Genomic DNA, 15,136 nt, shown 5'->3' with positions numbered 1-15,136 from the left:
CTCTGCCTGCACCAGTGATAGTCTTTTATCCTCCGGGGGTGTCTCTATCACCTCCAGCCCCATCTCCTCCTTTGCAGGTTTATCGGCATCGTCCTCGCCCTACTTTGCCGCCGCCCATCATTGATATTGCCATAGACACATCTTTGGAGCCGAGTCCTTCGCCTCTTCCTCTGGTCCCGTCCCCTAAGTCTGATATTCCCATTGAACTTCGGAAAGGTATGGGTTCCACTCAGAATCCTTCTCCTCATTATATTTCCTTGAGTTATCATCGTCTTTCTCCTTCCTACTTTTCTTATCTTTCTTCCTTGTCGTCTGTCTCTCTTCCAAAGACTGCAAGTGATGCCTTTGACCATCCAGGATGGAAACGGGCTATGCTCGATGAAATGTGTGCCTTGCAACGTAGTGGAACTTGGGACCTTGTTCTTCTATCACCTTGGAAGCCAGTTGTTGATTGTCGATGGGTGTATACGGTGAAAGTTGGTTCAGACGGCACAGTTGACCGGCTTAAGGCTCGCCTCGTCGCTAAACGCTATACTCAAATCTTCGGATTGGATTATGGGGACACTTTTTCTCCTGTTACCAAGATGTCTTCTGTGCGCCTTTTCCTGTCCATTGCTGCAATTCGACATTGGCCTCTTTATCAGTTGGACATCAAAAATGTATTCTTACATGGTGACCTGCTCGAGGAGGTCTACATGGAGCAACCTCCATGTTTTATTGCTAGGGGGAGTCTCCGTGTCTTGTATGTCGTTGTGGAAATCTTTATATGACCTCAAGCAGTCATCCAAGGCATGGTTCGGTAGATTTAGTACTTTAATTCAATAATTTGGCATGACTCGGAGCGAGGCTGATCATTCTGTCTTTTATCACCACTCATCTACTAGTTGCATCTACTTAGTGGTTTATGTTGATGATATCGTCATCACAGGTAGTGATCATCTCGAGATTTCACAAGTAAAACAATATCTTTTTAAACATTTTCAGACAAAGGATCTTGGCAAACTCAAATATTTCTTGGGGATAGAAGTAGCACAGTTTAAAGATGGGATCATCATATCCTAAAGAAAGTATGCAATGGATATTCTGGAAGAAACAGGAATGTTAAACTCAAAGACAGTCAACAACCCCATGGATCCTAATGTCAAGCTCTTGCCAAATCAGGGAGTCTCTTCCAGATCCTGAATGGTACAGATGATTAGTAGAGAAACTAAGCTACCTTACTATTACTCGTTTGGATATCTCATTTACAGTAAGTGTAGTAAGTCAGTTTCTCAACTCTCCATGCAATGAACATTGGGATGTTGTAACTCGCATTATTCGATATATAAGAGGCGCGCTACGAAAGAGTCTTTTGTATGAAGACAAAGGATATACTCGAGTTGTAGGATATTCTGATGCAGATTGGGCAGGATCTCCCACTGATAGAAAATCCACTTCTGGATTTTGTATATTTATCAGAGATAAACTTGTTTCTTGGAAAAGCAAAAAGCAGAATATTGTGGCAAGCAAAGGCAGAATATTGAGCTATGGCCATAGCCGGTCAAGAGCTTATATGGCTAAAATAGTTGCTTCAAGAACTAAGGTTTGGAGAGGCTACACAAGTATCACTTATATGTGATAACCAGACCATGCATGTCACCTCGAACCCAGTTTTTCAGAAAAGGACAAGGCATATTGAGGTTGACTGTCACTTTGTTAGAGAGAAAGTCATATCTGGAGAAATATCTACTAGCTTTGTCAATTCACATGATTAATTAGCAGATATATTCACTAAGAGGTCCTCGAATTGGCTACATATGTAACAAGCTTGGTGCATATGATCTATATTCTCCAGCTTGAGGGAGAGTCTTGAATACTTCCGAAGATTCCTTTGATTATAGGGATTATGATTGATTTGGATTCCCTTTATTATTGGGATAGAGATTGATCTTGATTGTATTCCCTTGACTGAGATTGATTTTTCTTTTCTCTCCTTATGTATATAAATACCTACATGTAAACATATTAATGATAACATAGAGAGATTTTTCTCTTTTCCACTTCATTCGTCTTAGAGAGTTCCATATGTATCATCTTGGATTGAGGATTATATTTTGTGATAGTAAGTTTGACATTCTATTGACTTATCTGTGGAAAAATCCATTTTATTTGTTTCAAGATTGAGCTTCGTTCTCACTTAAAATTAAGAACCTTGGATGAGTTTCTGAGTTCAAGCTTCTGATGAGCTCCCTTCTAAATAGGAATGGAATCTAAACCAAGGTTAAAATCTTGAATCGTGCTAAGTTACAATCATTAACTATATTGTGCCGATGTTTCAATGCATGGTGCCGATAATGGATTGGAGTTGTTGAAGAAGGAGATGAAGCATAGGAAGATACATTGTTTATGTCGAGCATGGTTTTAAATCTTGTGTCATACTGGATGATACGGTCGAAACATATCATTTTGCTAAATTACCAAAACTCGATACCTCTCAACATTGACAATGTCTCCTTCCTTTCCTTCATTTTTTCCTTTCTTCAACCTCTAATCTATCTCCGACACAATGCATCAGAGCATTTATGTGATACTGAAACAATATCTTTTCAGTCAAAGACCAAAACTACAACACAGCTTGAGATTTTGAACCTTGGTGCTAAGTGGTATTGAGTTGCAGTGATTTACCAGGACGATACCTTTCAACCGTTTCACTCAACACGGTACTAGATTTCAAACCATGATTTAAACAACCCAAACTTTAGCTTGACAATTGGTGTTCGAGCAGAGCCTCACTGCTTGGCTAGTTGGCAGCCATAGGCTTGCCAATTCTCTATGCCATTGATTAGTACAAGATTGTTTTTGAGTTATTCAGCCTTGTTAAGATGACATAATTAATGGCTTCACATCGTGCTAGGTCTGTTGTAGTTCCCTATGATTAAACACATTGTTTAATCCATTTAGTCATTGAAAACCATGTAAATTCCATTAGCAAGTTGACTTACATTAGTTTAGGATCTGAGAAGAGGGAGAATCAAGTTCAAGTATTTTCTATAACTGTGACAAGCTTGACCAGAAGAAAGCTGTTAATCTTTGAGTTCAATATCATGATATGATTCTTTTCATTTACTCAAGGTCATTGTCACCATCAGCAAGTTATGATTGTTTGAACTAGCATGGTCAGCTAATGAATTTTATCTTTTCTTTAGCTCTATGCAATGCTATTTCGCTACTAATATCTTAATCAATTAAGTCATATTTGTTACATTGCCTAATCTTTTTGTTCCTCTACCCTTCTTCTGCTCTAATAGATTCAGATCTAACTACAGAATCTATCAGTCTTAGAATGTCATCTCAATCAATTTTCTCTCATTTGATACCTATTTGTTTTTGGATCTTAGTATTTTTTTTATCTTATCCTTTATAATAACTTCCCACATTCATAAGTTAGCTATATTATGAATACATATCTTTTATCAAATCGATATAATTACTAAATATACTTTTCTTCTACAATATCCACTATAATCATTGTCTCGGAGCTCTATCATAAGTTTTTTTTTCATGTCAATAGAAGTTATATACACATGATAAAGTCCCTAGATAACTATTATTATGGTGGCTATTAGAGAAAAGGAATGTCTAGTAAGATTAAGCTAAAAAGGAAATGTATGATATTATAGTTTAGCAGAGTTAAAGTTACTAAAAGTTTGACCAATGAAATTAGTTAGCCATTAACTTGACATGCCAAGAGCAAATTGTTCCCATTTTTTTAGTTATCTCTATCTTATAACTTATCTTTTGTTTTTTAAATAAAATATTTTTGATTCCTGTGGACATTGGTAAGTCAATGACAATAGATGATACACCAATTGACTATCATAATCAAATAGCCAACTACTTAAGCATCTGTCATTGAATATTTCTTGAGGTTCTACCTGCAAACAAAAAAATTCTTGCCTAATATGATCATAGTTAATGCTGACAACATAGTACATTGGATTAACTTAATGCTTTTTTATTATGAATCTATTTGGTATTTAGTAGGTTGTCTGCTTTACTATTAACTAATTTTACATTGCCTATTATATGCACTCTTAGATGTGAATATCTGCTTGTATTTGAACATAGTATTCTTTAATGAGATGAAACAACCTATAGATATTCATCCATGATCCGGGCTACTAACAAAACTGCCTTGATTCATTCTATCGTGTCTTCTTTTCCTACTAGCTGCAAACTTCCCTGAATGATGTTTATAGTATCATGTGCATGCTGGAATATGCTGATGTTGTTTACCATATTATAAGCATTTCCTGTAATTATTATTAATAACTAAAAACATAAAACTGTCATGCACTAGCTTCATTTGAATTCTAAGATAATAAAAGAAAAAAGGTAAGTAATTAGCTAATTTAGCTTGACCACTAAATTCCTTATAACAAGATCCTTGTTACATTTACATACCACATGTATTTTTTCTTTAAAAAAAAGCTGAAGTTGTGATCTATACTACATGGATGTTTGTTAGAAAGGAAATCCCATTTAAGCAATCTGTCTTTTGTAATATGCTTGGTGTTGACAGACAAATTTGGTAAGCATTACTTCAAATAAACTTCTATTAAAGTATTGCCCTTCATATGTGCTGCCAATCTCAACCTCTAATTTATTTTTTCACGTAAAAGAGGTGAATCTAAGTTTTTTCCTTACTGTTTCTCTTAAAGTTCAACCTGCTTTGACCTCACTGTTTTAACTTGATTTAGGTCATGGGTTTTAATTTTTCAAATTATATCAACATTGAGCCATTTGTTTTTCTTTAGTTTTGACAGTACAAGTTAATTTAATATTGAAGAATTGTTTTAATTATTTTTGCACTCTATTGTTTACCTGTAACTTTAGCCTTGCTCTATGGGATTCGCAACTGGTGGAAAAACTTTCTTTTTGTGGGGAGGCTGCATGATGGTAAATTTGGCATCTCATCTCACAATCAAGTGGAAATGAACATGCTTTAATATGCAAGTCTTATATTTTTTGTAATTCCTAGATGCATGCAGAAGATTTTAGGAAAGACTTATATGGTGTTGTTAGTGGGCTTAGTGATGGTGGATACTCAGATGACATGACCCTTGCAGCAATCGCTGGTAATTGCTATGAGATCCTTCTAGTAATAGATCATCTGAAACAAGTTTTTTATTTTATTTTAATGAAGTGGATCTATGGCACTGCATGATTTTTGCAATTATCTTGAAATATTAAGTGAGACATAATACATACCTTATCATTCTTATTTGTTTCTATGACAAAAAAATTAATAATTGAAGTAGGATGATGCCTGTAATTCTAGCCTCTTTACTACCAAATAATAGTATTTGACCTCTAGCTATCACTATTCAAGGGGCAAGGAGAAAACTAACACCTTCTAGCTGCAATAATTTTCTCCTAGGATTGAACTACACATCATCAAATAGATCGAACAATGCGTAAAAACCAAATAAAAAGCCACATTCAACTTGGAAATGCAAAATCATCAAACCAACATCATGAACTATCCATAACTCAAAGCGAACACATTCAAATCAACATAATGATAAGAATACAAGTTATAAAATGAGGGATAAGATAAACATCCAATTCTTTACAACAAATGAAGTGAATGTCTCCCTAGGAAAAATTTATTAAAAAACCTTTTAGAAATGAAACCTAGGTAAATAAAATTGTTGAACGAAATCTCCACCTCAACTATGCTACACGAAGTGAACCTTGTGGCCAACAAAATGGGAATGAGCAAAAGTATGTCCTACATATCAATAAGGAATATTTATAGATTATGACCTAAACTTGACCTCGGGTCGGACCCGTAATTGGGTTAATGGGCCAGTTACCTATTGACCCGGTTATCGAGCCTGAACCGTAATCGAACCGGCTCCCAGCTAAGCTGGTTACGGTTCAATGGTCGATCGGTTATGGTTTAATGGCCGAATTAATCGAAACTACCGGTTAACCGACAGTTTCAGTTGATTTTTTTTATTATTTGTTTTTTTAATGAAAATTTGTTAAAAATATGGCGTTTGTCGAGATTTGAACCCATATCTCCTGGTTGAGGACCAAGAATACTTACCAATTAGAGTACAACAAATTAATATTCATATGTGATAGTTAACTAATCACTAATTTTCTTTTGATACCTAGAAAGATATTTCTTTTAAGTGCGATTTAAAAGTGTAAAGCAATTCTCAATGTTAGATTGATGGTTCTAACTATTAAGGGGAAGGGGGAGGATTTTTTTTTTAACGATTTAAATTATTTGATAGTTTTTTTATCAATAATTATGATTTAGTCCTTATACCCTAAGGGATATATATAGACAACTTAAATAAGTACAAGTTTTTTTAACCATTTTAATTTTTTTAATATAATAATCTTGAATCGTGCGCGAACCATGAACCGACAGTTCTGAACTATGAACCATCACCATTTTGAACAATTAAGGTTAAGGGTCGGAACCATTGAAAATCGGAATCGAGTCTATGATGACCAAGTAAAAAATCACTATAAATTTATCAGCATAGTATCACCATTAATTTTGTAAAAATGAAATATATTACCATTAGTTATCACCATAAAGTTATCGCCATTAATTATCTCCGTGAGTTATCATCATAAAATTTTTGTCATGAATTACTATAACCATAAAATTTTTATCATGAATTATCATCATAAATTTATCTATAAGCTTTAACATTTTAGCCACACCTTTATGTTTTTTATGCTCCTTTGCTTTCAGATATAGCCGAGCTTCCAATTAATTACTTTAAGATCCTCAATTTTATTAATATGGGCTAAAAGTTCCACCTTTATCAATAATCCAGTAGTCACATTCCTTATAGTTTGAGCACCCACCCAAAGTATACTTCATCATACAAAGAAAGATATCCTTTATCTTTTATTGTTATCCATCCATCAAACTATTCTTGTTACAATATCCATTCATCAAACTATTCATATTATACCCATTGTTTTCTTATTTATACAAGTTGAAGAAAGTAAATAACATGAAAATCTAGATTACAAGGATAACCAATTCTACTAAGGTTATGATCCAAGAAAATTCACCAAATGCATTTGGAATCCAACAAGAAATCATATTATGAAGTTTTATCCCGTATTGCTATAAATTGGTTCATGTTTAACTGCTTTTATAATCCAGATTTAGATAAATCAAGATATCAATATCTCTTCATATTTCAAAAAGAACTAGCAGGAAAATATCCACTTCAAGATGATCATATCAAGAAGAATACTCTCAAGATCCAGGAAATTCTTTTTTATATCACACTCACATCATGAGTATCTACTTGCTAAAACATGATTTTATGAAATTTAAACACAAATTGCAGGAAGGAGAGTTCTCTGAATCATGAGGAAATTAAATTGATCTCCAATTGTCCTTAACTAACAGTTTTGACGTCTTGCACTAAAGTTTTCCCTGTGCTTAATGTGCAAAAATTCACTTGTATTCAATCCTATATCAATAATAACCACAAGAAAAACACTTGTCTACAACGTATTATAACCCTTAATACACAAATTTGTTGGAAATTCTCTGCAGCTTCTGCCCTTGAACAAAGAGAGCTGCGAGAAGGTTAATTCTTTGGGAACAATGCTCCCAATTCATTCCAAATCAAAAGAAAAATCATTATTACTCACCAGAGTGTTGAAAGGACTTGAAAGAAGGTGAAACCTTGCTCATTATAGCTTCAAATATGCAAGATGCACATGTCAAAAACTCTGTCCTGTTGCTTCCCTTAAACAAAGAAGGCTACAAGAATTCCAAATTTCAGGGAAAATGCTCCAACTTTCTCAAATGAGAGTCAAAACTATAACTACTCACTGGAGGGTTGAAAGGACTCATAAAGAAGGTAGAGGTCCACTGTTTTGGGCTCTAAATAAAACAACAGTGGTGTTCTCGTGGGTGCAGAAGGTGGCAATAATGTTTTAACAACGGATGGTGATTTTTCAGAAAGGAGATGTGACAAGGTTGGAGGATTGGACGGAGAAGAGGGTTGCGAGGAAACCAAGGGGACATCAACCCTTTCGAATGTTCAAGAAGAATTGCATGGAATCCTCAATCTCATGGTTGGGGGTGGCTACTCCTTCCTCTCCCACTTTTTATCCTATACCAGTCACTAAAACTAACTTTATACTATCAAACTTGAACTTGAACCCCTTGAAGCCTAACTGAATGTAACCTATTAAGGCCCAAACAACCCTGGTTCAAATCTGAACAAACCCAACTCCATCCAAGGATCAAATCCTTATTTTAAGGGAGGTTTTAACCTCAATTTAATATCCCAAAAATAATAATGAAGAGAAACTCAAACAATACCAAGTATCACTAAATAAACCAAAGTTAATTTAATTGCAACAAAAGAATTTATAATTTCTAAGGAAATTCTAGATCATAACACTAGTGGTCATTAGCTCTCTTGAAGTTAGCATCATTCTAAGCGATCATCTACTATGTACTCTGCAACAGTTTCTTGCACTCCACTATTGATCAAAATCATATTGTATTGCATATCTTGATATTATATTGATGCACTGACATCTGGCTTATGAAACATTATCCTTTTTGTTGGAGTAAATGAGTTCATGATGCTTGTCCTTGTTGGTCTTGTCTAGCATCAAACATGAATGACACTGCAAATCTCATTGAGGATCAAATTTTGATCTCTGTCACCTTCTCATCTAGTATCTAAAATGAATGAAACTTGTCCCCTCGGGGCGGTGCGGTGGTTGAGGCATGGGATGTTGGCAACATGAGGTCTTGGGTCGAAACTCGGCGCGTCTGAGCATACCCTCCCCCATGCCTTGGCCACTTGCACTAATGGCTAGTAGCCACCCATGATTTACTTCCTCCGTGTTGGCCTAGGGACGGGTTGGCGGGGATGCTGGGGCGAGCGAATTGCCTTTTGCCACATAAAATGAATGAAACTTATAGAAATCCCATTGCTTCTTGAACAAGATGATCAAATCTTGATCTCTTTCACTCCCTCATCAAGATACTTGCTGACAAAGACCAATATGTCGAATGTAGACACATGCTCAGATAGTAGCCAGAGGAGAAGGCTAGTTAGGAAATTTAGAGATGGGAGAATGGGTCCAAAAAGTGACCTAGTTGTCAACCAGTGACCACAAGCCATTGGAAATTTGGGATCCTTGAACCTTGCAGTGAAGAACAGTACAAGATTATTATAGCTCAACATGGGCAACATGAGCACAGTCTGCCATCGTGCAGCACAAGATAAGCCATAAATTTTCATTCAGGATTAGCTAGTATAATTAGTCAATACTGGCAGGCAGGAACTCAGGTACCGTACTGTTATAAGCCAAGTTGGATAAAACAAGTGGATAGCTAGCTGAATAGTGATTTTGCACCTTGAACAACTATACCTCCTTCCTCTGGCTCCTCTAGCGCATGGTAACTTAGCCCTAAATAACACTATGTAGTTCTACAAGTCTATCCTAGGAACACAGGAAATTACTTACTTGCAGGTAGTGTTTGAGAGTGAAACTATGATAAACATGCATATCAAACGAGGAAGAGGAAGATCAAAAAAGACTTGGTTAGCAACAATAAAACAAGATAAAATTTATTTAAATATAGATGATGATATAATAAGAGATAGAGCTCAATGACGTAAAAGGATTCATACAGCCGACCCCACCTAGTGGGAAAATGCTTTGTTGTTGTTGTTGTTGTTGCAGGTAGTGTTTGAGAGTTTACATGCTTCCCAACTCAAGTTTTCACAAAAGGGAGCTTGGGCCAATTTGCTCTTGATCTGTGACCAGACCAGTATGACCCCTACAAAATATATATCCAAACTTCAAACTGAATCTTTATTCATGACTACCATTCTGGTCAGGGGGCCAACCCTAGAAGTCATACTGAAGTTTAGATAATCCCACTTCAACATCTTTAGGGGTGAAGAAAACATCAAACTTCGTAGTTCTAAGTGACAATTACAAAGACCTCGTGTCTGGAGTTCACTATCAGTAGCTCATAAATAATAGTAAAAGATTTTCCTAAGTGCTTCCTTCGTGACTCCTTTGTACTCTAGACTATCAGATATTTGTCAAAGTGGTGATTAACTTGGTGAAGCAATAATAAAAAAGGCACCCTAAACTCTAATCAAACCACTTAAATCAATGATGCCATGACATATAAATATCTTGTTTCTGTTACTTTTCTTTTACATTTCTGTTTTTCATGGAAAAACATCAGAATTTTTGGCTAAAGACATTTCTTTCTTTTTCTCAAGTCACTTTGTAATAGATACCAGATACACTTCAGTGTGATATAAAGATCCAAATAGTGACATTGTTTTCCAAATTGAATGTACGATCATTTGAAAATGACTTTTGTAATTCTCTCTTGAATTTTACTCCTTTTGAAATGATATTAAAAAAATCAAAGATTTTGAATTTGCGCATGGTTCATTTTTCCTGAGCGCATGGTTCATTGTAGGTAGTTTTTGTTTTAACACCTCTTACCAATACTATATATCTTACTGATACTATATAGTTATGGATGGACTAAAATGACCTTTATTTAATTTGTTTTTTGCAGGACAACATAAGAGACTTATTTGGTCACCACCTGTTGCTATCTTCCCCCATCCCCTTGCAAGTGACCTTAGCTTTCCAAGGTTTGTAGCCTCATCTTGCTGGAAAATTTTCAAGACCTTTTCAGGATCAGCTCACCCTTTGTATCTCTTGAACGTAGATACTGGAATTACCTAAGAAAGCAAACATTTGTTCTCGAATCCTATATATCAGAGGTTAACTGGATGATGAACCGTGCATTGTTTTCTACACATTGCTATCTATCTTGGGGATTTGTGCTGCCATATTTTATGGCACTCATACATGTTGCAGCATTCTTACGAGCACCAAATACTGGTTCTTTATCTAAGGAATCCTCTTCCTCGTACACCGGTGAGCTGTCTTTTTCTTTATGTAATCAACCAGCAACTTCCGAACCAAAAGGGACCTTGCTATCCATCCTATAGAGGATGGCTGTAATAGGTTCTTGAGCCACTAGAAAATTAATTCACTAAATTTGAAATTTTTGAACTATAAATTTTTTTGTCATCTTTTAGGTAATTTACATAAAATATTGTTCTTTTGAACAATTACTTATTATGTAATAACTAATGAACAATGTTATGTCTTGCATATGTTCAGGATTATTGCTAGTTATCGGCTTGCTTATATCAACTGTTATAGAGCTTCTTTCAATGTGGAGTTTAACTAAGGTGGAGGTTCAACTATGCAACATGTTATCCCCAGAAGGGGCAACTCTTTCACTTGATTCGTACAAATGGGGATTTGTAAGAACTTCTAGCATTTTAATCCAATTAATTCTGTCTATAAACAATAGTAAGGTTTTGGAAGTTAAAGTGACTAACTTCTACTTGTGTATATGGTTGTTGTGCAGGTGTTTCTAGCAATGTTAGTTGATAATTTCTTGTATCCAATCTCCGCAATTCGTTCACATTTTTCAAAATCTATAAATTGGTCTGGTATCCGGTATCACTTGAAAGATGGAAAAATAAGCAAGGTACTTGACTAAATATCTACAACTGATTATCTTTCCAACAATAAAGCTGTTACATGTAACTTTCTTTTATTCAGTACAAATCAAACATATCTATCCTCTACTTAGTCAACTAATTGATTAATACTAGATAATTCTATAAGAAATTGTAAAATATGTTATTTTTGTGACACGCCATTTGCTAAACTTGCACCACACAGGATACTATCATAAATAATACCTTAAAGGGAAAGATTGGTCATAATGACCTTAAGTTACTCAGATTCAACAGTCTGCATAAGTTATTGAGCGAGCTAATTTTACTACAATATTATCTTGAGTCTATTGACAAATGAGTAGAAGTGCCTGTTATAGCTGAGACATGTTCACTTCCTGATTGACTGTTCTTGATGCCGTCTAGTTATCTTCCTTAGAATAATGGCATTGTTGATCATTATTAGATACTCTAGATATGAATACATACTAACTCCCACCCACAAAAGAGGAAGTGGAATAGGACAGTGAATGAGCAAAAGGGAAGGAACACGATGAGGAGAGGTGGGAGCAGAATTGGGAAACGGTGGGAGTGTAGAAAAGGAAAAATATCCAACACACATTGCCATTATTAGATGCTTCTCTGGGTTTGAAGTCATTAATCCTGTGTGCTTCTACAACAATTTTGGATGCTGAGAGAGGTGTGGAGGTTTGGTGATTCTTATGTCTGTGATTCCCATCCACAAAGACAAAGTTTTATTTTATATATATATATATATATATATATATATAAGGACAGCCCGGTGCACGAAGCTCCCGGGGAAGGATTTATTGTACGCAGCCTTACTCTGTTTTTTGCAAGAGGTTGTTTCTAGGATTCGAATCCGTGACCTTTTGGTCACATGGCAACAACTTTACCGTTGCGCCAAGGCTCCCCTTCATATATATATATATATATATATAATGCATGCATGTATGTACATTTGTATGTATACCTTGCTTTTTCTGGAATGTTTGTGGCAGATCTATTTCTTCAAATGGATTATAATATAACCAATGACAAAAGTGAGTTTAACTGTGTTTGTGGACTTAATGAATTTGGTTCTTGCAAATATGGAGAGGTGGAGGATTAGCTGCTTCAGTAATTGTAAGAAGGATGGATGTATGACATCCACAAGCAAAGGGAGGGAGGGAGGGATGGTGTTGCTTGGAGTAGGATTGGCAATATTACACGATCCCATAACACAACATGATCCAACCCGATCCAAATATGATTAATAAATAGAAAAATCCCAGATTGATGTAACACCAACCTGAATGTATAAATGGGTAACATGAATTGACCTATTTAAAGTAAATTAATTTTAAATAACTTTGATAATTATAATGCCATATAATTAACCTAATTGTTTAGATGGTTTAAAATATTTAGTTAGCTATTTATCATTTTATAGTTTTATTTTAAGTAGAATGATGAGATTCATTTATGACACATTTGTACAGCCTTACTAAGTTGTCACCCCTAGCTTAGATATAAGGAAGAGTCATATAGGTTGCTGGCACAGACGGATTTAGAGCTATAGGGAGAGAACCCACAATATAGATGTGGTAGGGGATATATGAGATCAAAGTGAAAAGTGAGCGTGTTTTAAGAGGGATTGCTGATGACGAATAAGTGAGGGGAGGCATCAAAGTTGTCCAGGTGACGTGGAAAAGAAATTGTTACAAATTGATAGGTCAATGATTGTTTAGTTGATTTCATTTTATTAATTGAGTATGGACTTGGATGATTCTTCAAAATTTTATATAGAAAATTTCTTAGCTACTTTATTCTTGATAAATTTGATTAATTATAAATATTGATTGCAATGCTGATAGTGTTGTTTTTATTGGGCTTGGTTGTTAAAAATATCTTATCTTTGCAACTTTTAACAAATATATCCTAATGTTTTGATTTTAACATATCTATTGAAAAAAAAAAAAATCATCTATGATTTATATCAGATTGCCATTAAATGATGACATGGAAAATTAAAGGTAGTTATAAATCTTATCCGATTCATTAGTTTTATTTCATAAAATGTCTTTTTCCACGGTATAAAATATTGTGCCATGGCGGTCGGCATAGGCAAAATTTATTGTTTTGTCACACTAATCGACACCGACACAGAGCCATGAGGTCATGGGTTCGAGTCGCAGAAACAACCTCATGTAAAATGCAAGGTAAGGCTACGTATAATAGACTCAATGTGATCCAACCCTTTTACGAAAACTGTACTGGCCAGAGATTCGTGCACTGGGTGACCTTTGTTATATTTATATTAAAAAAAGTACCAAAACTATATCGGCAAGGCACGATATAGTACTAAAATCATATCTTTCCAGCCATAAACTAAAATTTTGACACAACGCAAAATTTTAAACCTTAATTTGTTCTTGCCCATGACCTCCTTTGCTTAGATGATATGCCACTTTTTCCACTCTAACCTTGATGGCTAGCTTCTTCTCTTTCTTCACTTCTCCCACTTTAGGGCTTGATTTTCATGCCATACATATTGGCATTGGTGGCCTGCAATTCTTCAATTGTAGGTCAGCCTCTCTCGTGTTACTTCTTCAGTTTGTCATTTCATGACATTGGGCTAGGAGGACGAGGCAATTAGTCATCTCCTATTCCTCCACTCCTCTTCCTCCACTGTAATTGTACCTAAGATGGCCTTGGTCGAAGAGTTAAATTCATGATTGTAATCATATTTAATGCTAGTTGCTAGAGATATTGTGGGGATTATTTGCACTTGACAACAACATTGATGAATTTCTCATCCATGTTTACCCGTATGTGTCACCATGTGCCCAAAAGCAATCATGGTTTAGGAACTAGACTTACCAACACATAAATGCCATAATTTTTTTTACATAAACACTTGTCGTATTAAATTCTCCATTTGGCATGCCACTAATCAAGTTTGTGCCAACTCCAGTCGTGAAGGAAATGTATAAGCTTGCAACAAGATGGGACAAGAAACCATGGAGCACTTGAGAAGTCAAAATACAACCTTTTTCACTAGTTAATCAGCAATGAATTTGGAATGGACTCATTGTGAAATGGTAAGCAAACGTAGAATTATGCCTCTTCATACCACATGTGGGATGAGTCCCCGAAGTTGATCATTTGGATCTGGGATCCTTTTGGATCAAGCTTCACATGGGGAAATGGAGGCCACTAGTTTATTTGCACAAGAATCAAACATCCATCCAAGGAAGGTGATGAGAGCGCCAAGAAATTGTTCCTCATGTCTATAGTAAAATGTTATTCTCAATAGCCAAATTAAATTTTACAAAATAATCAGTCTCATCTCCTCAAACACCACTCTCCTTGACTCAATGTGCAATGTTCCAAATGAACTTGGCCCACATCATCATTTGTGCTTGCCCCATTCATTGAGGTGCTATAATGCAGTGATTTAGACTATGACCACGATGGTGTTAATAGATGTGGGCAAGTCTCCAGCGAACTCTTCCTTTTATTGCCATCTTTTTGCAACACACTAATGCATACTGTTATTGGCA

General features: G+C 35.4%; 1 protein-coding gene across 1 annotated transcript in view; it reads left to right on the top strand.

Annotated features, from left to right (window-relative positions):
• Window positions 1-15,136, top strand: part of LOC122040979 — a 37,283-nt gene that overhangs the window by 20,451 nt on the left and 1,696 nt on the right. Inside the window, exons 8-13 of the mRNA XM_042600477.1 lie at window positions 4,876-4,938; window positions 5,021-5,117; window positions 10,607-10,685; window positions 10,763-10,974; window positions 11,224-11,369; window positions 11,477-11,599. Of these exons, the coding sequence (XP_042456411.1) occupies window positions 4,876-4,938; window positions 5,021-5,117; window positions 10,607-10,685; window positions 10,763-10,974; window positions 11,224-11,369; window positions 11,477-11,599 (720 nt within the window). The remainder of the gene's footprint in view (window positions 1-4,875; window positions 4,939-5,020; window positions 5,118-10,606; window positions 10,686-10,762; window positions 10,975-11,223; window positions 11,370-11,476; window positions 11,600-15,136) is intronic.

Source organism: Zingiber officinale, chromosome 2A (assembly GCF_018446385.1).
Source record: "Zingiber officinale cultivar Zhangliang chromosome 2A, Zo_v1.1, whole genome shotgun sequence".
In the NCBI taxonomy this organism is placed as follows: Eukaryota; Viridiplantae; Streptophyta; class Magnoliopsida; order Zingiberales; family Zingiberaceae; genus Zingiber; species Zingiber officinale.
This window is presented reverse-complemented; position numbering and strand designations above follow the sequence as displayed.